At 35.8% G+C, this 25,977-nt stretch overlaps 3 protein-coding genes across 12 annotated transcripts; 2 read left to right on the forward strand and 1 right to left on the reverse strand.

Annotated features, from left to right (window-relative positions):
* Positions 1-901: 901 nt before the first annotated feature.
* On the reverse strand, positions 902-13,772 carry LOC132174960 (P-loop containing nucleoside triphosphate hydrolases superfamily protein). Of its 6 annotated transcripts, none has more exons than XM_088514136.1 (28): positions 13,560-13,772; positions 13,273-13,435; positions 13,027-13,163; positions 12,757-12,873; positions 12,405-12,548; positions 11,863-12,249; positions 11,618-11,775; positions 10,395-10,516; positions 10,188-10,279; positions 9,664-9,910; positions 9,472-9,535; positions 8,969-9,117; positions 8,777-8,844; positions 8,493-8,666; positions 7,638-7,709; positions 5,184-5,285; positions 5,015-5,104; positions 4,651-4,726; positions 4,465-4,558; positions 4,288-4,357; positions 4,008-4,187; positions 3,195-3,317; positions 3,019-3,102; positions 2,754-2,938; positions 2,434-2,569; positions 2,282-2,341; positions 1,662-1,766; positions 902-1,584 (listed from the first exon to the last, which is right to left on the reverse strand). In XM_088514136.1, exons 1-28 carry the CDS (start codon positions 13,662-13,664, stop codon positions 1,471-1,473), a joined length of 3,618 nt encoding a protein of 1,205 aa, XP_088370262.1. In that variant the 5' UTR covers positions 13,665-13,772; the 3' UTR covers positions 902-1,470. The 6 variants fall into 6 exon arrangements, with proteins under 6 accessions (XP_088370262.1, XP_059442718.2, XP_059442717.2 ...); XM_059586735.2 differs by having other exon boundaries at positions 11,887-12,249; positions 13,536-13,772; XM_059586734.2 differs by having other exon boundaries at positions 11,878-12,249; positions 13,536-13,772.
* A 4,535-nt stretch (positions 13,773-18,307) lies between these two features.
* On the forward strand, positions 18,308-21,253 carry LOC132173834 (elongation factor 1-delta). Of its 2 annotated transcripts, XM_059585463.2 has the most exons (8): positions 18,313-18,434; positions 19,225-19,334; positions 19,514-19,630; positions 19,715-19,808; positions 20,069-20,192; positions 20,308-20,421; positions 20,676-20,837; positions 21,019-21,253. In XM_059585463.2, coding segments are annotated over exons 2-8 (699 nt in total). In that variant the 5' UTR covers positions 18,313-18,434; positions 19,225-19,248; the 3' UTR covers positions 21,021-21,253. The 2 variants fall into 2 exon arrangements, with proteins under 2 accessions (XP_059441444.1, XP_059441446.1); XM_059585461.2 differs by lacking the exon at positions 21,019-21,253 and having other exon boundaries at positions 18,308-18,434; positions 20,676-20,845.
* A 1,274-nt stretch (positions 21,254-22,527) lies between these two features.
* On the forward strand, positions 22,528-25,977 carry LOC132173833 (elongation factor 1-delta-like). Of its 4 annotated transcripts, XM_059588361.2 has the most exons (8): positions 22,696-22,780; positions 23,806-23,915; positions 24,096-24,212; positions 24,390-24,483; positions 24,744-24,867; positions 24,983-25,096; positions 25,373-25,534; positions 25,719-25,977. In XM_059588361.2, coding segments are annotated over exons 2-8 (699 nt in total). In that variant the 5' UTR covers positions 22,696-22,780; positions 23,806-23,829; the 3' UTR covers positions 25,721-25,977. The 4 variants fall into 4 exon arrangements, with proteins under 4 accessions (XP_059444342.2, XP_059444344.2, XP_059444341.2 ...); XM_059588359.2 differs by lacking the exon at positions 25,719-25,977 and having other exon boundaries at positions 22,528-22,792; positions 25,373-25,542; XM_059588358.2 differs by lacking the exon at positions 25,719-25,977 and having other exon boundaries at positions 25,373-25,542.

Here is a 25,977-nt window from a genome sequence, read left to right on the forward strand (position 1 = left end):
CCTGATTTTTCGTACATGCCAAATACTGAAAAATATTTTTTAAGAAGTCACTTTCAAGGATAATGTTTTCCGTCAAATGAGGTTTTGGGTGGGTCATGGCAGGGTCCGTTAATTTGAGACTGAGATACTCAAACTCAAAAAATGGTTTACGATTTTTAAAAATAGAAACCATTTTTCGAAAATTAAAGAAAAATTTTGGTCAAAAAAAAATTATTTTCTATTGACTATTATTTTACGTCACACCAAACATCCGAAAATACGAAAAACATTTCATGTAAATCACCTTAGTTACCAAACATTTACTTGGCTATACAAGTAATGCAAGACCCAAATTCAGCTTAATAACCAACGGTGATAGGGAAAATATCACCTACAAAATCATTCATATTTAGAACAAATTTTATTTCTCTATTTTAGTCTTAAAAAAAATTATTTTTTTTTTTTTGCAACTTATTTTTTTCAATGCTCCTACAAACATCCCAGTAGACTCACCAAATTTTACTAGTAAAAATAACAAAAAATATTTTTTTTCTATTTTAGTTATCAACTTTTTAAAATCATTTTCAACAGCATCACCAAGCTATCTTTTAGTGGAGTCTACTAACGATGATCGCTCTCTATTTTTGAAAGCCAAACGAACAAAAACAAAACTCTTCTAAAGTAATTTTAAAAATCGAATTTTTGAAATTACCATTTTTTAAATCACATATTGTAAAACAACTAAACCAAATGGACACCAAGTAAATGGAATGAACAGATTAACACCGTCTTAATCACTGGAAAAGCAAGTTTTTTGTAGTGGATCTTTCATCTTCAATCTCAAGTCACCATTATATGTAAAACTTAAATGGGATTTTCTTTGAGCTCACGGTACCAACAGATTCAAGATAAAGAAGAAGAAGAATATGAAGGTAAATAAATAAATAAATACACTTTGCTTCAGCATGAACAAATGGGCCGTACTTGTTTAAAGGAAATCATCCTCCATAAGAATGTTGAGACAAAGGACTGAAAACAGGCTCTACATGCACATATAGATTATACATTCATAAAGCCAAATCATAGTGTGATATGGCGTCTGTTATCACTGCTTATTAATGTTCAATTTCCAACAAACCCATAAAGAACGCCTATAAATATATATGCATAGGGGTCCTCTTTTCTTCTTCCTTTTCTGATGCTGATAAACGTACAAATACAAGTTCCTTATGTTGACAACAAGTTGATGGGGAACAAAACAAAAGCAGTGAAGCCAAGCCACCAAGGCTTTGGAAAGCTTACACTCACTTTATTCCCTCCATCACAAATCTAACTCGAGCGGGGTGGGAAAAAAATAACTTAATACCTATATTTCATTTTACAGACAAAAAGGCTCCCTACCAAGCCCTAAGAAAATAGCAAAATTCACTAAAGCACGAGGGCTTAGAACAAAGAGATGAGCAAAAAATAGCCATTTGTACAGGAAAGCCCTCACATGAAGTAGCTCAGAGCCTTTTTTCTTCTGGAACCCCCTTCACCATACAGCTCATTCCATTGTAAAAGCTCAGTCATGTTCACAGACTCCGATGAAACACTCGCGCATACCTATACCCAGATTTAAAAAATAAAATAAATAAAGAAGTAAAAAAAGTCACATCAATGAATATTTAAGTTTCACTTACCCGTTCATGAGCATATTTGAAGTCATCCATGTTTAAAGACCGTATATCTGCACTGCCACTCAAAGCTGGAGTGGGTCTTCCTTCTGCTAAAGCGGCAGCATGTTCCTGTATGTTTAGCATATTAGATCACAGAAGATTTTCTTCCAGACAGAGGACCTACATCTACTGGTAATGAATCTAAGTGAACAAGCACATGTATTACAATTTTTCTCTCATTCTTCGGTTCACCTTGATTCTGCAGTTACTCAATAAAATGTGTTTTTTTTTAAATAATAAAAAATAAAAAACCAGGCCTTTTGAGTTGAAGCACGTTGGCAATAAAAAGTCGATGTATAAAATGGATTTGGAACCAAATATGCATCGCAGGAGTACAGTATTGGACATTTAGCATTTAATTTTTTGACTTACTTTCCAATTGATGTTTTGAAGGTCATTTTAACGATTAGGTATTTTGATCAGCAACCACATGATATTAGTAAACTAGATTGGCAGGTAAAGATCAGGTTGCAGCTTGTCCCAAATAACTTTGATAACACATCACAAGCAGCACTGATGAGAACACTGTTGAGCAAGAAAAACAAATTGCTTAACTGCTCATTGATTGGATAGAAGATACAAACCTTTTTTTCCTTTTCCAATATCTCTTTAATTGGACGGTGAGCAGCCGTTACACATAGATTCTGCAATATGACAGCAAATATAATGACAGTCACTCCGGTGATTGATAACAATAAAACTGTCAACCATCAATGAAATTAGAAACAAATATCACCTTCAGGTCACTTCCAGAATATCCATCTGTCATATTGGCAATTGCATCAAAATCAACATCTCCCAAGTCCTCTTTTGCCAGTATGACTTTTAGTATCTTCGCTCTGTTTGCTGAATCTGGCAAATTTACCATCAATCTGTGGAAGAACATACAGCATGAAAACGTGGGCATCTGTTATACTTGAAAGTTACCAGAATGTCAAAATGAAATAGCCTAGCACAACTTCAAAAAAAAAAAAAAAAAGCAGCTAGCACAAGACGGTGTGCAAGAACAGTGGCAAGTTTTTTTATGTCCATAAGTATGTGTGAATGATGTTTTACCTACGGGGAAGCCTTCGAATGACTGCTTCATCAAGGTCGAAAGGCCTATTTGTAGCTGCAAGTACCAGAACCCGCTCTGTGTCTTTTGTCCGTAAGCCATCCCAGTTCACCATAAATTCATTTTTCATCTTACGCATGGCCTCATGCTCCCCAGGATTTTCCCTCCGGCCCAACATGCTGTCAACCTATAAGAAAACCAAGCGAAAAAAATATTGAGGATGATTCACAAACACAAATTCAACATGAAAGGACTTAAAAAGCTTACTTCATCAACAAATACAACACTAGGCGCAATTTTACTGGCAAGTGAGAAAACAGCTTTCACATACTTCTCACCCTCACCAAACCACTGCAGTAAGGTCAAAACACAAGTTAAAGTTATGAAATGAAGTTGTGATAGTGATTGTGCCACAGTAAATGAAGCAAATTATCATTGTTAACCTTAGATGTGATGCTTGACATGGAAATGTTGATGAAGTTTGCACCAGCTTCAGTAGCCACAGCCTTTGCCAGCATTGTCTTACCTGTTCCGGGAGGCCCAAATAATAATATGCCCTTGCAAGGCTAGATACAAAAGATATACAGTTAGATTGTTCCTCTAAAAACTTATAAATAAGCTCAATAGCAGCTGCTTATACAAGTGCTCTCCTGCACCACTATCTGTTAAATATGGAAGAGGTATGGAGTGTTGCTTATAGCAAATTTATGAAGGAGAAGCAAGAATCTAAGAGAATAATAATAATAATAAGGGCACAGACATTAGCAGTTTCAAAACCTACACACGTATCTATGTAGATCATGTACTTGTGTGTAGTTATACTTGCAGGTAAATAAAGAAGCTTACAGTGACTCATAATAGATCAAGCATAATTATTTTCGTGCAGAAAGCCAGAAACCCATTATACACACATTTCCAACTTTTCAATGTCACCAGTACTTAGGCAATGATAACACAAGTTCAAAAATGAAAAGAAGAGTGGAAAATCAGCTTCTAAAAAACCATTTAGATTTGATAAGATCACCCCAAAAAAAATTGAAAAAGTTGATCTGCCCATAGAACCCGTTTATGATGGAACTAACATCCTAGGAGCGAAGTGAAAATGTTTCCTTAATTAAAAAATAATAATTAAGCCATAAAAATTTGTAGTAGAAATTATAGATTGAAAGAATTGAACCAATAGGTCAACTAATGTAACTCATCAATATTTAAATAAAGCATCACATTTTCCCTGAATAGAGAGAACATAAAAAAACCTTAGTTAATTGACCCTTGCAAAAAAGTTCAGGCCTTTGTAGAGGAAGCATCACCAACTCCTTCAGCGTATCCTTCACATTTTCAAGAGCCCCAATATCATCAAAAGTAACTCCAATGTCATTGGGTGGAATGACATCAGCTAGAAGCCTTTTCTCAAATTCATTTTCTGTTACAACATCCTGATTTCAGCCCAAAAAATCAGTATGAAGATTATTTAACAGTAGCACCAAAGAAAACTAGTCAAAAGTATAATCTTTTGTGGGAATGTATAATAATCACCTTAAGTGACTTCTTCAAGCTCTTAGATTCATTCTGGATAGCCTGCAAGATTCCAATCCCGTACTGGATGCTGCCAGAATTGCAATATGGCATTACAACTGTGTAATTTCCATCCAATAACTAATATTTCAGCCAACAATGAATGAAAATGATGGCAGCAAACAACCTATCAATTACCTCTCACTAGACAATACAAGCCTTGCATCAGGATCAGCTTCAGGATTCTGCATTAGATGATGGCTTAAAGCCCATCCAACTACTTTCTCTGCACCTGCAATACAAAACAAATAGATTAAAAGATTAAAATAAAACATAGTAAAACTGGCAAACCATCTTGTCTAGATATATTAAAATAGAGCATACTTTCATTCGTAAGTGTTTGGTCCTTAACGCATAATGTCTCAAGTCCTTCACATTCCATCCCACTCCGACCAAGAACCTACACATATTAACTGCAAACATCAGAATCATTTGCAAAACACCTCATTTTCAACCATTGGCTAATGCACAAAGTTCAAAACAGTAAAATATGAACACACATGCAGAATGCTCCCTGTGCATTCCACATACTAACAACCTAAACAAGGTTGTCAAAATTCAACTTTTGTATCGCTTATTAGAAATGTTAAATAACTAAAGTACCTATCTATCAAGTGATTTTAAACTTAGTATTAAAAGCAACAATAATTCTTGATGCTCTAAAATATAAGTAGGGGAAATTGCTCACAGTGCGCAGGTGATTGAGATTTCCTTTCATTTTGAGGGTTTCAGAATCTCGATCCAATTGGTGCTTCCACGAAGCAAGAAGCGCTTCATCCTGCAGAGATTTATAAGTTTCTGCAATATATTGATAAAGCAAAGCCAAGTAACTGATCATAAGAATCCACCACACAGACCTGTGGCATGTGAATGGTTACTTTATTGGGAAAAAGCTTAGTCAGGAGTTTTGTCGATTTCGGGACTTCCTTACCCCTGTCATGCAGTCTTCCGAAACTATCCTGAAAAAATAAAAAGGCAGTAACATCATGCTGCTGTAAATGAAGAATTTATGTCAGCGACTGTGCGACAGCACAATCTCACAATATTCATTCAACAACCTGTACAATAGTCCATAAAAATAAGCTTGTCTATGTGTGAGAGAGAGCACATAGACATGTTTATGTATAGAACTATTTGCATAAAAAATATTATTCTTTTTTTTTTTTATCTATACATAAAAACTAATCAATAGCATAAAAAAATCCAACTATCCAACTTCAACTCTGCATGATCTATGTCAAACACTTTTCGTAATCTCAACCTGCAAAAACTCGGTAAAAACTTGAAGTCAATCCCCAAGATGGCCCAGAGGAACATGGTACCTTTATGTCTTCCCGTTTTCAGAATTGCACTTACAGCTATCAAAAGAGTGTTCTTTTGCAAAACTATAAGCCAAAATTGATATATATTGAATGTGACACGCTAGACCCCCTAGGGTAATTTTATGATGTTGATGTTCTAGTTTTTAAATTTGACACGCAGTAGTTGTTTGCTTAATTATCTCTTTTAATTTCGTGGGTTTAATAGGGGGCATGTTAGAAGGCTGAAAAAGACTTCTAATGGGCAAAAAGTCGATCATTGTTAAGGCTAAAACCTAATAGAATCTGGTCAGGTTTATTTTTCTTCAAAAAGGACAGTTTTCTTAGTTAAAACAAGCCCCAACTGTATGCCAACTCCTGCCTATTTTCTAGGAGTTGTTTCCTACCTTATTTCAAAAAGAAAAAGAGGGCATTGCTGGAATTACAACACACACACACACACACATTAGTTGAACCTTGAGGCCTTAAAGCCTATCTTTTGGCCCAAGACCAGACCTGTCTAGGGGACCTTAAGGTGATTTAAAACCCCTATAAAGACTAGATGTAAATGGTGTTGGGACCCACATTCTAAAGAGCACGAGAATAAGCTCGCATTGCATGATTCATGTGTAGTAAACTGAACATAAATGCATAGTGTGATCATTCAAGAAAATAATCGAACTTAACCCTATAAAGACTAGATGTAAATGCTGTTGGGACCTATACTCTAAAGAGCACGAGAATAAGTTCGCATTGCATAATTCATGTGTAGTAAACTGAACATCCATGCATAGTGTGATCATTCAAGAAAAGAATCGAGCTTGAAATACGAAATAAGTGTCTTAAAGACGAGAAATCAGATCTGCCACTTAGTGTGGAAGCACTGGTTAGAGAGATCAAACAATTAAAAAAATTATATACAAATGCCTTAATGGAAAGTCATTGCTCATAAATGTTTGCTTAGGATGCTAAATGAAGTGTGTTGAATTCTGAAGCTAAGGAACGAGGTAAGTAGATATGACAATACCTTTGCTTTCTTTAAATGTCAATGCCATGCTTTTCTTCAAATTGTTTTCAACATATATGATATAATGTTAGCCTTTATTTGGTAGGCCCCTTTTATGCATCCAATACTATATGTTTGATAAAGTGTTTTAAATGTAATTGATATAATGTGCATGCTTTCGCTATTTAATGAATATGTTATGAATGTGTTACGATGCTTGATGAAAAGTGAAGGAGAAGAAAGACAAGAAAGAAATAGGAAGTAACTGTATGCACCATTATTTATCGAATAATGTCTATATCCTAGACGCAGCTCCACCTGTGGCCACGGTAGCAAAGGACAAATATTTCCACATAACATAAAAATAAATTACCAAGTATAAAGTAATCCATAACCTAAGTAATCTAATATTTCAACTACATTAGGTGTTTTCTTGTACAAGGGTTGCACATCTCTGCGCTTTTAAAAAGTTTGAAATACTCATCAAAAAAAAAATTCATGAAACATTTTAATCATTCTACCTAAAAAAAGAGAAGGTCTTAGATATTACTGATTAACATGGCAGAATACTCAGACACGTGCATTTCAGACTCCAAATTAGTAAAGTGAATATCCTAAACTGCAAACTTTCTTTTTGTCCAAAGAAACACATAACAAAGTCTTGGACATATATTATAATAAACAAAGAAGCAAGAGGAAAAAGAGGAACAATGATAATCTGTCAATAAATATTTCAAAGTATAAAAATCAAGATTAAATTTACGGAAATGCCTCCATAAATGTCGATGCATAAAGAAACAAGAAAATATTAATAACAGCAGCTCATCTTTCTCATAAATAAAAACTTGAAAAAAAATTAAAAATTAAAACTGACAAAAAGCATTGCCATAAAAAGAAAACTGCAAATGACCCTTTTTCTACACAAAGAACAATCCACATTCAAAATAGGCTTGCACAACATTAAGGAAAAATAGGAAGCCATGATGTTTTTGGAGTATACACATTACCGGGAAAGCCAAGTCAAGAAGAGCAGTCTGATTGCTGCCAAATTTCGTGAAAAGCAGACCGCCAGGATGTGACTGCAAAGAAAAAAAATTACACAGTATGATGATCACAATTGTACATGAGGACGCCTAAATAAAATACACTAAAATGCTACATAGAGGTAAAAAATAATTAGCTTCCCCTAAATTCAAGATTTGACCTCTAGTACATGTCAGACAACTTAGATGCTAAGATGGAAGTAGGTCATGTAGCTGAGGCCATCATGGTAGGCAGCAAATAATTGGAGTAGAATGTGATGAGTGGTTCCCCAAGCAGGACCTATTTTCAACTTCCTCTTTCTCTGTCAGACTGGTACACCTGTTAGCCCTTAGTAGGCAGCCCCATACCCATTCCCGTATTTCCATATGCATTTGTACTTCCTCCAGGCATTCCACCTCCTAGACTAGATGGCATCCCACAGCAATTCCTTTAGTGTTAAAACCTACAGTACTAATCTTGTCCTAGCATTAATAAATGATGTGTTGTCAACACTGCTACTTTTTGACCTAAAACCTAATATTCATATCTTGTAAGTTCCTAATCTCATACTGAAAATTTTGCCTGGCAAAAAGAGGGCAAAAATTAGAAGAAATAAGGAATTATTGGTCTAGTGGATAGAAATGGAGCATAACACACTTTTTTTTATATAAGTAATAGAAATGGAGCACAACACACTTCAGACAACAAGATCTGATGGGCCAAAGTGTGCTGCTACACATACAACAAAGACAATTATTTAATACCTCATCTCACATTGCGTTAAATAGAAATGCATCAGACTATAATTGAAGGGAAATTTTAAATCCCCATCATGTTACCTTCTCTTTGCGATTGTCAGTATGAGTGTGAGAACCTATTACGACCACATTATCAGGAAGCTTTTCAAGTTTGCTTTTGAATGTAGAATATGAGTCTCCATTTCCTACCATAGACTTCTCAGCATCTTTCATAAATAGAATGAAAGGTGAGCTTCTGCTTTCGCTAGTTACAACCTGAGAAAAAGATATTATTAAGTCATCAAGAAGATGATGGGAAAAAAAAAAAAAAAAAGAAAAAAAAAGCACAAAACGCCGGGGGGGGGGAGGGGGGGGGGGGGAAATACCTCAAACAAAGTGTTAATAAGTAACTTGTCCAATTCTTCTGAGCCCGTGTCCAAACGAAGATCAGTTACTGAGAGAGAGAGAGAGAGAGAGAGAGAGAGATTCAATATAGAGCAATAGAAAATACGGGAAAAAAATAGTACAAATTGCCAGGTTGAAGCTTGTTAAATGGAGTCACTAAATAGGATTTTTACCATTACAAAAGAATCCATGACCTCCCTCACATTGACCTCCAAGATCAACCCCATCTGGTATGGATTTATCGAACCTTACACCAACTTTTGACAATGGATTCTCCTCAAAAACTAATGCCACCTTTCCACGGCTTCCACTAGATGGGCCCCTACATGTTGTGTTAACAAGCATATTTTAAAGCATGATAAGTTGATAACCCTAAAATTCATCTTGCGCAAAAATAAACCGAATAAATTTAATAGCATCCTAAGTTTAGAGAGAGAAAGAGAGAGAGCGAGAGAGCCTAAGCATTAATTCTCCAAGAGATAAACTCAAGTTCAATTGAAAATCACACACAGATCAAATGGGCAACCATTATCTGGAAGTGAAGCACTCCTTTTTATTTAATTTTTTGTATGAATAGAAATGAAGCACTCCTTAAGATAAGAAGATAGTATAATTCATCAAAAACAAGATAAGAAGATAATATAACCCTAGAAAATTTGATCCATCATGATGTTACCGTGAAGGAGATGCTGCTGGATATAAACCACCCAAAGCTGAACCATTAAATCTTACTCTATCACCTGCACAGTTCATATTTGTACAAATGATGCTGAGGAAAACAAAAGAATATCAAAAACACCTAAAAAGTGGGAGAATAACTGGAAAGCGAACAAAAAGGCATCTCTATATGTAACTAAAAATGAAATACCTATTTTAAACAAGTAATTCTTAGATGTCCCAGAGGCAGAGGGTACAGTTTCAGTCTCCATCTTAGGTTGAGATTCCAAGCCATTAGAAGAAGGTGCATTTGCAGAGCTGGGTGGATCCGCTTCAACTGCTGATGGATCCGTGCTCTTAGCCGAGTCCATGGGTAAAGGACTTTGTTTGGGGCAGTTGCAGGATTTTTCTGCATTATATCCATCCTTCAGCAGCTCTGCTTCCTTTGATGATAAACCCTACAATATGTTTTGTCATTAATATTCCAATTGATTAGTTTAATAATCTCTTATAAAGAAAAGCAAAGCAACATCAAAAGAGAAATTAGATAATGAAAATAAAAACTAAATATAAGTTGCAAGTTGCATCAACTCAATGGACCATGATGAGAATTGGTCACTGGAGCCCCTCAAACAGCAAGGAAAGAGGAAAGCCTTCACTCCAATATAAGAGTTAAAAAGAAACTAGGTACAACGGCAATTCTAATATCACACTCATGAAGGTAATTTATCTTACACCCAAAAATGAATGGCTATCAAATATGAGCAATTTAGCTCCAAAGTAGTTAGCAAGTGCCTTTGCCAACATCTCCTGATATATCTCAGACCCTGTAAAGAGGTTTAAAAAAAAAGTTCAATTTTTTGGAATGAAAACCAATATAGCATCAAAACATTTCTTGAAGATTAAATTTCATTAAAAAAAAAAAAAAAAAACTCCACTGACCTGCAGGACCAGAAAGCAAGATTCTTGGATTCACAGTAGTAAGCTCTGAGGTATACTTTGCATGTTCTTTATGCTTCAAGTGTATAAATGAAGCTGCAATCAGCACATTTTTTGTGTTCTCACTGCAAGAGAGGAAGAAAAAAAAAATTGAAACCACAAGTTACCACTGCATAATTCAATATCACGAAACAATTAACATATCATCTACCAGTCAACAAATGAATATATAAAATAACAGCTCTATTTGATCTAAGTTAGGAAACCACAAAACACCGAGCTCTATCGAATCTCCTTCCATTAGAAACAATAAAATAAACCCTTTCTTCACAAGTTAAAGTAGCACCATCATTTTTATATTTACTCTAGGATATCAGGACTCCAGGCCACCTTAGAGCAATATAAAGTGGTTGTATTGCCTGTTCCATCCAATTATAAGTTAATAAATTTGTTTTTATTCTTGTATCGGAAAAGAACTTAAAACTTTTTTTTTTTTTTTTTTTTGATAAGTAACTTAAAACTAATTATTTGATCAACAAAACGTACACTAAAGGTCAAAAAATAAACAGTTTGACTCGACATAGAGGAATTTTCCATAAGTAACATCTAATGAGTAACAGAGGCCTTTTCAGGAAGGATCTAATACATTTAGAGTTTTTTTTTTTTTTTTCAGAATATTACCCAAGAAGAATGCAGCAAACATGTCATGTTACATTTTCATGACTTACACATTATTATATTCAGAAGTATTTGAGGTACACAGGAAAAGCACAATAGAATTGATCCAACAGAAAATTCCATTCTGCCCTACAAAAGTTACCTTCTTAGTAACCAGAAGACTCATTTCAAGATTAAACGCCATAAGTTATGCACTAGATTTTTTTATGAATAATTTTTTATTAGAAGAAAGGCAAAGCCATAAGTTATGCATTAGATGAGTCCTACATACATAAGACAAAGGAAAATAAACCCAAATCACCCCCCCCCCCCCCCCTTTCTCCTCCCAAAAAAAGAAAAAGAGGAGACTAAATTACATAAAGAAGGGAAAGAAGGCAAAACAAGCCAAAATATAAAGAATTAATTAAAATGGAATTGTATTTTAAACTGTACACGGCACACAGACAAAATTTGGAGTTGAAAAGATATCAAAGTAGAAGAGATCAAGTGAATCGCCAGAGTGTGATACTGAACAAAAATGAACATAGCATATCATGAAAGAATTATACCTCAAGTAGTAAGAGAAGCTGTCAAATGAAACATCTATGTCTCTGCCATCAATAATTCCTGCAGAAACATCTTCTCGAAATGCTGCACACCGCAAAGACATACCCGACGTTGATGCTGGCTGCGTATCCCTCATCCAATCGTTTCTTTCTTCCAAAACCTGTTTACAGATACTTTTGCTCAATTTCAGTGTACAACTAGTTGACTGAGCTAACATCCTGAACAAAGGCCTTAGCAAATCATTCACCCCAGAGAGTTTTACATTGCCTGCCTCTATGCCAGAGTCCGGGTTGCAATCGTGAAGAGAGTTCTTGTTGATTGTTCCAATTTCTGCAGCTTTATCACTCCCACTGTTTGGTGCCGAGTTGCATTCCAGGCCATCAAGCTCAACTTCTGTGCCATCATTAACAACAGATTGAGTAGGTACCTCGGGACCCTGTTGCATTTTAGTGATGCTCTGAGCTGGAGACTTCCAACGTGATATATCTTGTCTCATGCTAGAAAGAGAGGCCAGTATTGAAGCTCCAGCCACGGCTGAAGGATCTCCCGCCCTCCTTTCGAGGTGCAGCAGTTTTCCAAGACTTTGAACCTCTGAACCTTTAACTGCAGCCTCATTCATCAGATGCTGAAAGATCTATGTTCATAAGGATTAAAGAATACACAAACACAGTTATAGACACTCATTCACAGTTAAACAGAAAGAAAGAATATAACACGGACTGGGAAAAAAGGGACCGGGGAGCAGAAAACTCAATTGAAGAACCACCCAAAAACTAAAGAGAAGGATACATAAGCATGGTTTGCCCCGAACACCAACTCATCACCGGAATTAAGCACGCAGCTGCCACCGCTCTTCTTGACATTTGTCCCATTTACTTGCACCGTTCCCTTGCTCCCCATAATATCTAGCACGGCTACATCAACGCCGTCGCGCTGATCATGTCCAGAAATAATGAGTACTCATACTGCATGTACATATTTCTAAGGAGTTCATCTCCAAAAAGACAGAAAACCAATAACACCCAAGTACAATCAGAGTCACACCACGTGTATGTGCTCGCTTGTAAGCAAAACCATGCCCAATTTCGTTTCAATCCTACAAATTTTTGGCCGCGTAATCATATTGAAGCTCAAGATATACCTGCGTGTGCCTGATTCTGCATAGATTCCCACTAACACTCTGATCCTTCAATGGATAATTGCACTGCCTACTTGAACCAATCACGAAGTTCTCAGTGGATATGGAAACGTTTGCATTCTGCGGCATATATTAGAGGGGGGGAAAAAAACACACTTACTACACAGAAAAATTAAACAAATTCAACTCAAACCCAACAAAGAAAAACAGGTTTTATCTATTCCTCAAGCCTACAAAATCAAACCAAGTTAACAAAAGAAATGCTTCTAAAACCTGTCCAGACTGTGATAGGAGCTTGCACCATGGCATCGAGTTCTCGAAGGTCGTCCCCGGATTGGTCCGCTTCTGATAACTACTCCACGACGAGAAAGAACTCCTCGGCTTATCCACCATCACCGCCGGCGAAGCCCCTTCAAAGCCAAACCCAAATCTTAAAAAAAAAAATCACAAATCGAAGCGCACAAAGAGAGAGGGAAAAAAAAAAAAAAACTCTTCAGAGAGCGAGAGAGAAACGCTCACCCTCCGCGATCGGCGTCGCCACGGGCGCGGCCTCGCCCTTCCGCGGGCTCACGGCGTCTCCGGCGATCGGCGCGTTCTCCGACGTCGCAGGAGCGGTGCACGATTCCTTGGAATTCTCGGCCCCCGCCGGCGCCGGCTTCTCCGAGGTACCGCCATTATCGACCTGAAATCGCACAAATCCATCACTCAAAAAGCCCTAAACTCTCAGTCTCCCAAAGATTTCAGCCAAAAAAGAAAAATCGAGGCGTTGAATTTTATTTTACTTTTTCTTTTTCTTTTTTTAACACCTTTTGACGCTTCGGTGACGGAGGTTTATCTTCCGACGACGATGATCTCTTGCTGTTGTTGTTGGTGTTACCGGAGAGAGATCCACTTCTCCTCGTTGAAACCATCCTCCTCTACTTCTCTCGTCTTTGTTTTTTTGTTTCTCTCTTCTTTTTAGCCTTTGTGTTTGAACAAAATGTAATGTGTGTGTGTGTGAGAGACAGAGAGAGAGAGAGGGAGATGGGGGGATAGAATAAGGAGCTTTGCTTTATTATTTATATATTTTTATGTAATTGTTAATTTATGTTTTTTTTTTTTTTCCCCTTTTTTTAATTGATTTGTTTGTGTTCGGTTGGTGCATGGACACTTTGATACCCCTATGTCCGACTTTACGTACGGCGTATGTTAGCCGGTTGTTTTGTGATCGGGCTAGTATACACAAAAAATAAATAATTGTCAATTTTTTTTTTTATGATTAAAGCGCTTGACAAATTTAATTAAATAGGCTGAATGCAATACAAACCTAATATAAAATTTATAAATTAAAGTTAATCTATATAGTCTTACATTTATGCCTTAATATGACACAAACTTAATATAAAAATACAAATTGTCACCGTCTTCAAGGAGTAGCTTAATCAACTGTTGATCACGCTTCATGAAGCTGAGATTTTTAGTTCGAATTCTCATTTCTTTTATATGTGGACATGTAAAAAAAAAAAAAAATCCAAATTGTCACCCCTAATAAAATGTATGACCTGTAAATTCTAATACCCAAAAACTCTTTATTAACACTCATAGAAAATTGCATAGAAAAAATAAATTTCTCTTAGAAAATTATTCGACTCTAACTATTGGATTTGGAGGCTCCCTTCCCTTGTGCAAATATCTGCAACAACAAATTAATGTAACCTAATAATTACTCGGTAAGTATGAGATAATGTGTAATTCTATAAGTTTTTCTTATGATTTTTTATAAATTCTTTTAAGAATGATGCGGCTATTAAAATTGTCATTTGATTAAAATTTAATAATAATCAACCACAAGTTCAATGGTGAATTTAATAATCACATTATTCTTGGAGGGACTCTAAAGAGACATAAAATGGACTTGTAACATTACTCTAAAATAATAGATTATATATTTGTTATATATTATTTTGAATAAAAGACAAGTAAAACCAAAAAAAAAAAAAAAAAATCGTTTTATTTGGCTCTCACCATTCAGTTGTATATAATAAGATCCACATTAAAATATAATTGATTTCTATGTAAATAATGAACTGTTTTGACTTCTGACCATCCGTCACATCTCCTAAACTGAAATGTATTCTAAATTGTATTTGTCTTTAGTGCACTTCTATTTTTTCTCTTTTAATATTATTTACAAATTAAAAAAAAACTTTAAAATAAAAATAAATATGTTGGAGAACCTAAGAGGTGGTCGAGCAAGTCATCAAAAACCTTGAAATAATTAAAAAAAAAAAAAAAAAAAATTAAGGATTTGCCAAATGTAATGGCCGGACCATTCATTAAACAAAAATGGACGAACATAAAGTAAAAGTTTTTATTTAGGTTTGTGATACTTTTTGAAATTTTTTTTAAAGTAAACACATTATCAAATAAATTACCATCATTAAGAGGTAGCTCAATCGGCTGTGAATCATGCTTAATGAAACGGGAGTCACCGATTCAAATCTTTCATTCTCTTCCCTTATTTGGACGTGTAGAAAAAAAAAAAAAAAAACATAAATCACTAACAAAATACTATAAAAGGTAATGATTTTTTATTAATAAATATTCATCCAATACGGAACAAAATATGAGAAAGAATGGTTGTACGAGAATATATAACAACGAGGAGGAGGGTTTGGTTGTCGTAAACCCAATGCGGCAAAGCTGGTGGAAGGCGCAGGGCGGAAGTACCAAAGAAGGGTGTAACCGTTGAATGGTGTTGTTATAGAGGGATTTGAGGGTGACGGGGGGCCTTCGCAGGAAACTAACATAAAACGTTACGGTTTTTGCATGTTTCGTCTTCTTGTACACGTGGGCGTGTGCGCGCGCGCGCTAACATGCGCGTGTAAGCGTAAAATCCCTTTTGCTTTGGACGGGTGGAGTTGGTGAAAGCGACCACATACGGTGAAGCGGGAGTGGTCACTCATCAGTCAGTGAATATATATATGTGTGTGTATAGGCGTACGCTCGCGGTATATTCCAAAACCAACAACTTAATTTACTCTTTTCACCTTACTTGTTTTTATATTTATTTTATTACATGAAAAAAAATCATTTAAAACTCGTAAATATGTTATGAAATGTTTTGTACTATTATTTTTATTACTATTTAATATTTTTAATAAATTAGCGTGTTAATTTACGTGTTATTGTTATATCAGTCATAATTAAATTGAATTTCTTGAAGGCTCTATCTAATTTCAAGTGAAATTGAAAAGATGTTATTTCCCATCAATTTTAATTGTTTAATGGTTAATATTACAAGTGATATAGAAATAGGATCCTCTCTTCAAATCTAGTCTAACAATCCTATTCCAAGTTGGATTTGAGTAAAAACCTTAGTCTAGAGGTGTCAAAAAATACCAAGAAATTGAAACCGGAAAATCGGAGAATCAATTCCGGTTTCGGTCGGAAAAAAAAAAAAAAAAACCGGAGACTCCAATTTCCGTCCGCTTTTTGGCAACCTTTCACTCTTCATCACTTCCGCCTCTCTCTTGCTCTCTCTTTCTTCTTCCTGCTCTCCATCTCTTTCTTTCTCACTCTCTGCTTCTTCATCCTCCTTTTCATTGCTGTCCATCTATTTCTTTCTGTCTCATTCTCTCTGGCTCTCTGTTCTCGTTCTCTCTCGCTCTTTGCTTCTACGTTGCGGCGCAGCCACTCCACCTCCACCTAAACAACTACAATCTTTTTCAGCCACGCCACTTCTGCAAGTGCTGCCGTCGCCTGCCGCTACGGGACCCACGCCATAGAGTCGCTGGTTTTGAGAGAGACAGTATGTTGGGTGATCTGTTTGATTTTTTTTGGTCTGGTGTGTCTGATTTGTTGGGTTGTTTTTATTTTCTATTTGTTTGGTTTTGATATGTTCTGATCTATTTGTTTTTGACATTTTGTTTTATATTTGTGGGGCTTTGTTTTGTTGGAGAGAAGGGGATGTTGGAGAGAGACGAGAGAGATCTTGGGTGATATGCTTGGTTATGATCTTGCTATGAAATTTTGCAGGATTATTTTCTTCCGCTGGTATGGTCGTATGGAGACTTGGAGAGAGACGCGAGAAAGGACAAAGAGAGATGCGAAGAAATTTAAAAATAAAAAACAAATTGGACAAAAAGCTAATCATTTATTTAAAAATTGGCCAACTGTATGGCCCAATACCTAAAATAAGACTATTTAAAATAATAAAATAAAATAAAAAATTCGGTTACCCGGTCCGGATAACTAGGTATAAACAGGGGTATCCGATTCCTGATTTTGGCCAATAACTAAGAACGATGACCCAAATCAAATTCTCAGTATTCCGGTTAGGAATAAAACTACTTCAAATTCAGTCTAACATGCAGTCCTACTCCAACCAAGGTCCAAATCAAACTCTAAATACTCCCAAACTAAGTTGAAGTAGGAGACTTGGTCCAAGTTTAACTCCACCTCTATGCCTATAGAAGCCCAGGCCAGGTATAAATCTAAAACTCAAATATATTGAATTATTGTACATCGGGCATACTATTCTCTTAGATATTGGCTTAGGCATTAGAGTGAGAGCCGATGAGTTATCTTAATTGATTATTGTTTTTGAGTGATTACAGGAGCACAAAGATCGAAGATCAATGACGACTTGAATAATACAAATAATGCGGAGTTCACACCATACATGAAACTATTCCTAACACTATACATTTTGAGTTAATTCATGGTCAATATTTTATTTTATTTATTCTAATGGTGTATTTGATATTGTGTAGTGAATATGTTACCACATCATTTTAAACTTAAAAAAAAAAAAAAATGGTGACATGTCCGCATTAAAAAATAAAAATGGAAGATTCGAACTAGTAACCTCTACTTTATAAATAAATTATACTTGTTAATTTAATTGATTACACGCTATTTGTCAAACATATACTATTAATTATTTTATCAATTATGAATTGTCACATTAATTTATATAAAAAAATGTAGTATAAACATTTTTTACCACATTGATTAATACACCGGTTTATAAGAATTTATAATAAAAGTTATAGTTAAGAGCCTAAATATATGTTTTTGCTCCTAACAATGCTAAGGACTTCGTGGGTAAACATGACTGAACCGCCGAGGACATGATTTTTGGAAGCAGGAAAATACAAAAATAACCATGAGAAATAATTGTGTTAATGGAGGTCCCTGACTATTTACTTAGAAAAGAGACCCGATTGGTGAATTATTGACTATTTACCATTGAAACTTGAATATAAGTTCTATATATTAATCGGTGAATTTTTAAAAGGATATACAAGAGATATGCAAGAGTGTAACAAAAAAAAAAAATCTCTAATGTGCATTAAAATTCATTAAAGCTTTAAAATTACTATTAAATTTATAAAAAATTATTATTAAATTTTAATTCAATAATAATTTTAAAATTACTTAAAAATTTTAGTGAGACCAAAAAAAAAAGAAAAAAAAGGGACATTTAAATACTTTCCCTCATAAAAGGTCCCACAACCTCCGGCGAGGGAATATCGAAAGGCCCTGAAACGCATCGTTCATTCTAACTCGGTGAGTCGCGAAGCACCTGATTACTCTCTCCCTATCACTATAAATCCTCGTCTCTATTAAAGTTTACAAACCCTGGTATATTCAGTCCTCTCCGCGCCTCCCAAACGGTAAACGCACCTCCATCGCTGGTAAGCTCAGATCCATCGTTATTGTGGAAGTTAACATATATGCCCATTTTTTCTAAAGAAACGGTTGGATTTCCAAAGCATATGAAATTGTTTGTAATTGCAGAGATCTCATCGTTTAATGTGTGTTTTGGCAACTGTTTATGCAAGAATATGACGATTTTTCAAGGCCCAAAAGCTATATATATAGTTTTTTTTTTTTTTTGATGAATAAGAATGATATCTTGTACGGAGACTACATTACGCATATATAAGGCTGTGTATAAGGGTATTATTCCATCTGCGATTGAAAGTTTCAAACTTTAGTGTTTTTCAATCAGAATGTAGATATTTGAGCTTAGATCTCTCTTTTTGTCTGACAAAACTGGAAGCAATCTTATGGTCTCTGTGGTAGAATTGATTAATTGTGTACTTTTTGAACATACTATCTTAATCACAGACTTCTAAGCTGCCAATTGAAAATGCTGATTTTAACAGTTTATCAATTCATCATGAATAATAACAAAACAATGAAATAAAGATGTACGTACACGTTTCAGTTTGCTCATTTTTTTGTTTTATTAAGCAAACATGCTTGCTTATTATCTCTTATTTTCTTGTTTTTGATAACATATGTAATAATGGTTGAATTTTTTCGAGGATTAAGTTTGGTTATGTAAGTTTATCCATGGCCTGATTTTGCGGGAGGTCTAGTTAATTTTTCTATACAGTTTTTTGGCCCAGTAGTTTAGTTTAATGAAGTACAGTGGACAAGCACTTATCCTTATATTTTCCTCTGATTATATGCTTGTAGAAGGAATTCTCAAAGTTAGCTACAATGGCAGTCACATTCTATGATGTCAACTCGTCGGTTGGCCTGAAGAAACTTGATGATTACCTCCTTACTCGCAGTTACATTACAAGGTAGGTTTCATTGTGTCACTTTTTTTTATCCTTATCTAAGTGTTGCTTGTCTCGTTCTTCTTGGTCTTGCTTTCTCAAGTCATAATTGAGAAGAAAATGAGAAGCCATGAATAATTATTGCAGTGTTTTGATTTATGGATTAATTATATGGTATGTGAATTATGTCTTGCTCTCTTCAGCTACCAAGCTTCAAAGGATGATATTACTGTATATGGAGCTCTTTCAAAGGCTCCATCAGCTGAATACGTTAATGTCTCTCGGTGGTACAACCATATTGATGCGCTCTTGAGGATCTCGTAAGCTCTTATTAATATTTTTATTGTTAAATTATGAGCTAATTTCCATATTATGTTTCTCAATCCATTTATTTGATTTTGTAGTGGTGTTTCTGGAGAAGGGTGCGGTGTCACTGTGGAGGGATCTGCTCCCATCACTGAGGAGGCAATTGCAACTCCTCCTATTGGTGACACAAAGGCAAGTGCATTCTTCCTTGTTTTGATTGTTCATCTACACATCTTCCTGTTTATGTATTCTTCTGTCTTTGCACCTTTTACCCTACTTTGGGTCAATTGGACGTGAAGTTTATCTTGCTCCTAGACGCTTTCTTGAGGTCAATCTGGGTGTATTTAGTTGACAAGTCTTGACTACCAGTGCTTGCTGTCGGTTTCTTTTAAATTTTAGAGACTTCTTTAAGAGACTTTAATCTCATACTAGATCAAATATAATGCTTTCAGGCTGCAGCTGCTGAGGATGATGATGATGATGATGTTGACCTTTTCGGTGAAGAGACTGAAGAGGAGAAGAAGGCTGCGGAAGAACGTGCTGCTGCAGTTAAGAAATCTGCCAAAAAGAAAGACTGTGAGTTTTATGGCTTGTGTTTATGCTGCTAAGTTGCTTTTAAATATGTTCTATTGTCTTCCCTCCCTCTGGTATTCACACGAGTATTTTTTTTTTTTTAAACTACCTTTATCAGCTGGCAAGTCATCAGTTCTTTTGGACGTGAAGCCATGGGATGATGAAACTGACATGAAAAAGCTCGAGGAAGCAGTGAGAAGTGTTGAGATGGAAGGGTTGTTTTGGGGAGCATGTATGTTTTTTTTCATCTTGATTCTGCTTCTTATTACTTTTGAACTTTAGAAAGGAATCAAACCTTAAGGCTTTGTCTTTCCTCCAATTTTATAGAAATTCTCTTTTCGTCTGGATTTTCCATTAATAGACCATGCTTTTTGTTAATTTAGGACAGTTCCTTTCTCATTTTTCTTGTGTTGTGTTAATCTTTTGTTCTCTTCACAACATATTACATGTTTCTGATTCTGACATTAATTTTAATGCTCGTCACAGCTAAACTCGTAGCAGTTGGGTATGGTATCAAGAAATTGCAGATAATGCTTAGCATTGTGGATGACTTGGTATCTGTTGACGATCTCATTGAGGAACGTCTTACAGTTGAACCAATTAATGAGTATGTCCAGAGCTGTGACATTGTTGCCTTCAACAAAATATGTAAGTAGGGTTATAAGCTTTTTCTCATACTAGTCAATTTATGCCAGAACTGTTTGGTTGCGTAGTGATCAACGAATCACTATGGAATTGCCTGATTTTGTCCACAGAATTCTTGTACGCCTAATTTGCACATTTTCTGAGTGTTGATATCTTGTTCGTCTTTGCCTGATTCTCCTTGCAGAATTGGAGGATACGCTTGTCTGTTTGTTGGTGCGGGGAGGTTGCGGTCGTGAAGGGATTGAAAACCTGAAGTTATGGCTACTCTGTATTTCTCTTTTTGATCCACAAAACTCTATATTCCAATTTTTGTTTGTTGGGACGTGCATTTTTAGTGATTGATTATGCTTCCAGAGAAGCAAATGGTGTCTATTATTACGTAATTTATGATCTTGGTATATGGAATAATGTCTTGACCATATCTATATCTCCTAGCCTAATATCTTGTCTGTATGTGTATTTCTTATCTGACTTTTGCACTATCTATATTCTAGATAGTTTTTGTTACGGTGCCTAAATAAGTTACTATGAATTTAGAATTCAGGCAGGGAATTTCAGTGGATCAGGTTAGGAATTCGAGCAGATCCCGATCCTGGCTACTCTTGGGTATTCTTCAAAATGAGAATGTACAGAATAATAATAATAAAAAGAGTTCATAATCTGTTGGATCTAGTGGCCTAAGGTAAGTGTATTCGACAGAATGCACAATTTGTGGACATTTTGTTCTTGAATCATTTGCAAATTTCTTCAGGATTGAGAAGGGATGGTGATAAAGGAAAGCCAGTTGAAGTGAATGATCACAATATTACCATTGGCCATTCCACAAATGAACGGATGGGATTGCCAACGGTAAATTCCACCATTCGAAAATGCAAACCAATTCAATGTTGGGTAAAAGTTCTAACAATGGCCGATTCCAGTGTCGTGGTGATTAACTTGTATGAATATTGTAATAAAAGTTAAGTACTTGAGCATTTTTCATCTAACAAAGCCTGAAGATAAGTGCTTTGTAGTTTGTATAGAAGATACCGGATGAATATGTTTTTGAAAGCTTAGAAACCTGTTCTATTCAGTCCCTTTTCAGAGATATCCAATCTCTTCTATCTAAATCTTTCATTTGATCTACCATCAAAATCTACCGCAATACCAATGCAATATACTACATTTTTACTTCAAAATTATCTTACAATATTAAATTGGCATATTAGTATTGTAGAATAATTGGTGGACAAAAATGTTGATTTTCATTACTCTTTTACTAAACAAACAGTCTTAAAGTGACATCACTTAAAAGTATTCCCATTCTTCACCTTCCTTTCTCCTTTACCCAATTATGAGAAAAAAAAATAAAATAAAAAAAGCTTAGTTAGAGAAGAAGGACAAAATTTTTCTCCAAATTTAGTTGAAAAAATTTCTTCAAATTTAATGTACTTGTTAACAGGTTTTTATGAAGAAGTTTAGAGGGAGAAGATGAAACTGCTGTATTATTCAGCTTGTTATTAACCTAATACAAATATCCTTATATAGGGTTTGGAAAAGCACACCAGATCTAAGTAGGACAGCCACGTGGGATAAGCTTTTGGGAAAACGAATCAAACCGTTAATATTTAAAATTTAATTATTTTTCCAAATCCAACGGTTGCAAATTAGAGAACCCAAATTTAACCTAAGTATATCATCTCTGATCTCTCCATTCTCTCGACTCTCCTCTCACAGTCTCCACCATCCTCCTCGCCTCCTATCTCTGTTGTCGCTCCCACCACTCCCCCAGTGCCCCCAACAGCAACCACCACCACCACCGCAGCAACCACACACCTCGACGCCTGGCTGAAGCTGAACGGCTCGTGCCCGGTTTCCAGGAACTTGCCGCTGCCAACCCCGCTGTCCACGCCGCTCTCGGAGGCCGTTTCACTCTCGCAGTACGCCGCGGATCGGAGGCGGAGGAGGTGATAAGATTTGTGGGTTTTTTTCCTTCTCCGTTTCTTCTTGGGTGGTGGGTGGTTTGGGGTTTTGCCGTTTGATGTGTTTGTTTGGTTGCCCAGAAAAATGTGTAAATATTTTTGGATAGATAGGTATTGGGGTTTCTGTTTTTTACTGAATTATGGTTTGTGTTTGATGAAATTAGAGCAGAAAAAGTATCTTCGCCTTATTAAACAGATGGGTGTTGGTCTTTCACATAATATTGAATTCTAGGATTGAATCATTTTTGCCAAATGCATGTACATATACATCCCAAAATTAATCGAGCTTGAGCTCGAGCTCGACCAAAATAGATGAGCTCGAGCTCGAGCTCGAACAGGGTTCCAACCCTATCGAGCCGCGCTCGAGCAACATTTCTAGGCTCGTGTCGACGTCGAGCTCGAGCCTGGCCTCAAAGTAAACGAGCCGAGCCCGGACAAGCCAAGCTCGCCCAAGCTCGTGCAATATATAAGGCTGTGTATAAGGGTATTATTCCATCTGCGATTGAAAGTTTCGAACTTCAGTTTTTTTCAATCAGAATGTAGATATTTGAGCTTAGATCTCTCTTTTTGTCTGACAAAACTGGAAGCAATCTTATGGTCTCTGGTAGAATTGATTAATTATGCACTTTTTGAACATACTATCTTAATCACAGACTTCTAAGCTGCCAATTGAAAATGCTGATTTTTAACAGTTTATCAATTCATCATGAATAATAACAAAACAATGAAATAAGGGTTTATACGTACACGTTTCAGTTTGCTCATTTTTTTGTTTTGTTGAGCAAACATGCTTGCTTATTATCTCTTATTTTCTTGTTTTTGACAACATATGTAATAAAGGTTAAATTATTTCGAGGATTAAGTTTGGTTATGTAAGTTTATCCATGGCCTGTTTTTGCGGGAGGTCTAGTTAATTTGTCTATACAGTTTTTTGGCCCAGAAGTTTAGTTTAATGCAGTACAGTGAACAAGCATTTATCCTTATCTTTTCCTCTGATAATATGCTTGTAGAAGGAATTCTCAAAGTTAGCTACAATGGCAGTCACATTCTATGATGTCAAATCGCCGGCTGGCCTGAAGAAACTTGATGATTACCTCCTTACTCGCAGTTACATTACAAGGTAGGTTTCATTGTGTCACTTTTTTTTTATCCTTATCTAAGTGTTGCTTGTCTCGTTTTCCTTGGTCTTGCTTTCTCAAGTTATTATTGAGAAGAAAATGAGAAGCCATGAATAATTATTGCAGTGTTTTGATTTATGTATTAATTATATGGTATGTGAATTATGTCTTGCTCTCTTCAGCTACCAAGCTTCAAAGGATGATATTACTGTATATGGAGCTCTTTCAAAGGCTCCATCAGCTGAATACGTTAATGTCTCTCGGTGGTACAACCATATCGATGCGCTCTTGAGGATCTCGTAAGCTCTTTTTAATATTTTTATTGTTAAATTATGAGCTAATTTACATATTATGTTTCTTAATCCATTTATCGATGCACTCTTGAGGATCTCGTAAGCTCTTATTAATATTTTTATTATTAAATTATGAGCTAATTTCCATATTATGTTTCTCAATTCATTTATTTGATTTTGTAGTGGTGTTTCTGGAGAAGGGTGCGGTGTCACTGTGGAGGGATCTGCTCCCATCACTGAGGAGGCAATTGCAACTCCTCCTATTGGTGACACAAAGGCAAGTGCATTCTTCCTTGTTTTGGTTGTTCATCTACACATCTTCCTGTTTATGTATTCTTCAGTCTTTGCACCTTTTACCCTCCTTTGGGTCAATTGGACGTGATGTTTATCTTGCTCCGAGACGCTTTCTTGAGGTCAATCTGGGTGTATTTAGTTGGCAAGTCTTGACTACCAGTGCTTGCTGTCGGTTTCTTTTAAATTTTAGAGACTTCTTTAAGAGACTTTAATCTCATACTAGATCAAATATAATGCTTTCAGGCTGCAGCTGCTGAGGATGATGATGATGATGATGTTGACCTTTTCGGTGAAGAGACTGAAGAGGAGAAGAAGGCTGCGGAAGAACGTGCTGCTGCAGTTAAGAAATCTGCCAAAAAGAAAGACTGTGAGTTTTATGGCTTATGTTTATGCTGCTAAGTTGCTTTTAAATATGTTCTATTGTCTTCCCTCCCTCTGGTATTCACACGAGTATTTTTTTTTTTTTAAACTACCTTTATCAGCTGGCAAGTCATCAGTTCTTTTGGACGTGAAGCCATGGGATGATGAAACTGACATGAAAAAGCTTGAGGAAGCAGTGAGAAGTGTTGAGATGGAAGGGTTGTTTTGGGGAGCATGTATGTTTTTCATCTTGATTCTGCTTCCTATTACTTTTGAACTTTAGAAAGGAATCAAACCTTAAGGCTTTGTCTTTCCTCCAATTTTATAGAAATTCTCTTTTCGGCTGGATTTACCATCAGCCACTTGGCGTTTGATAAAAACTTTGTTTTCCATTATTAGACCATGTTTTTTGTTAATTTAGGACAGTTGCTTTCTCATTTTTTAATCTTTTGTTGTCTTCACAACATATTATATGTTTCTGATTCTGACATTAATTTTAATGCTTGTCACAGCTAAACTCGTAGCAGTTGGGTATGGTATCAAGAAATTGCAGATAATGCTTAGCATTGTGGATGACTTGGTATCTGTTGACGATCTCATTGAGGAACGTCTTACAGTTGAACCAATTAATGAGTATGTCCAGAGCTGTGACATCGTTGCCTTCAACAAAATATGTAAGTAGGGTTATAAGCTTTTTCTCGTACTAGTCAATTTATGCCAGAACAACTGTTTGGTTGCGTAGTGATCAACGAATCACTATGGAATCACCTGATTTTGTCCACAGAATTCTTGTACGCCTAATTTGCACATTTTCTGAGTGTTGATATCTTGTTTGCCTTTGCCTGATTCTCCTTGCAGAATTGGAGGATACGCTTGTCTGTTTGTTGGTGCTGGGGAGGTTGCAGTCGTGGAGGGATTGAAAACCTGAAATTATGGCTACTCTGTATTTCTCTTTTTGATCCACAAAACTCTATATTCCAATTTTTGTTTGTTGTGACGTGCATTTTTAGTGATTGATTATGCTTCCAGAGAAGCAAATGGTGCCTATTATTACGTAATTTATGATCTTGGTATATTGAATAATGTCTTGACCATATATCTATATCTCTTAGCCTAA

This window comes from Corylus avellana, chromosome 3 (genome assembly GCF_965113065.1).
Source record: "Corylus avellana chromosome 3, dhCorAvel1.hap1.2, whole genome shotgun sequence".
NCBI classification, from domain to species: Eukaryota; Viridiplantae; Streptophyta; class Magnoliopsida; order Fagales; family Betulaceae; genus Corylus; species Corylus avellana.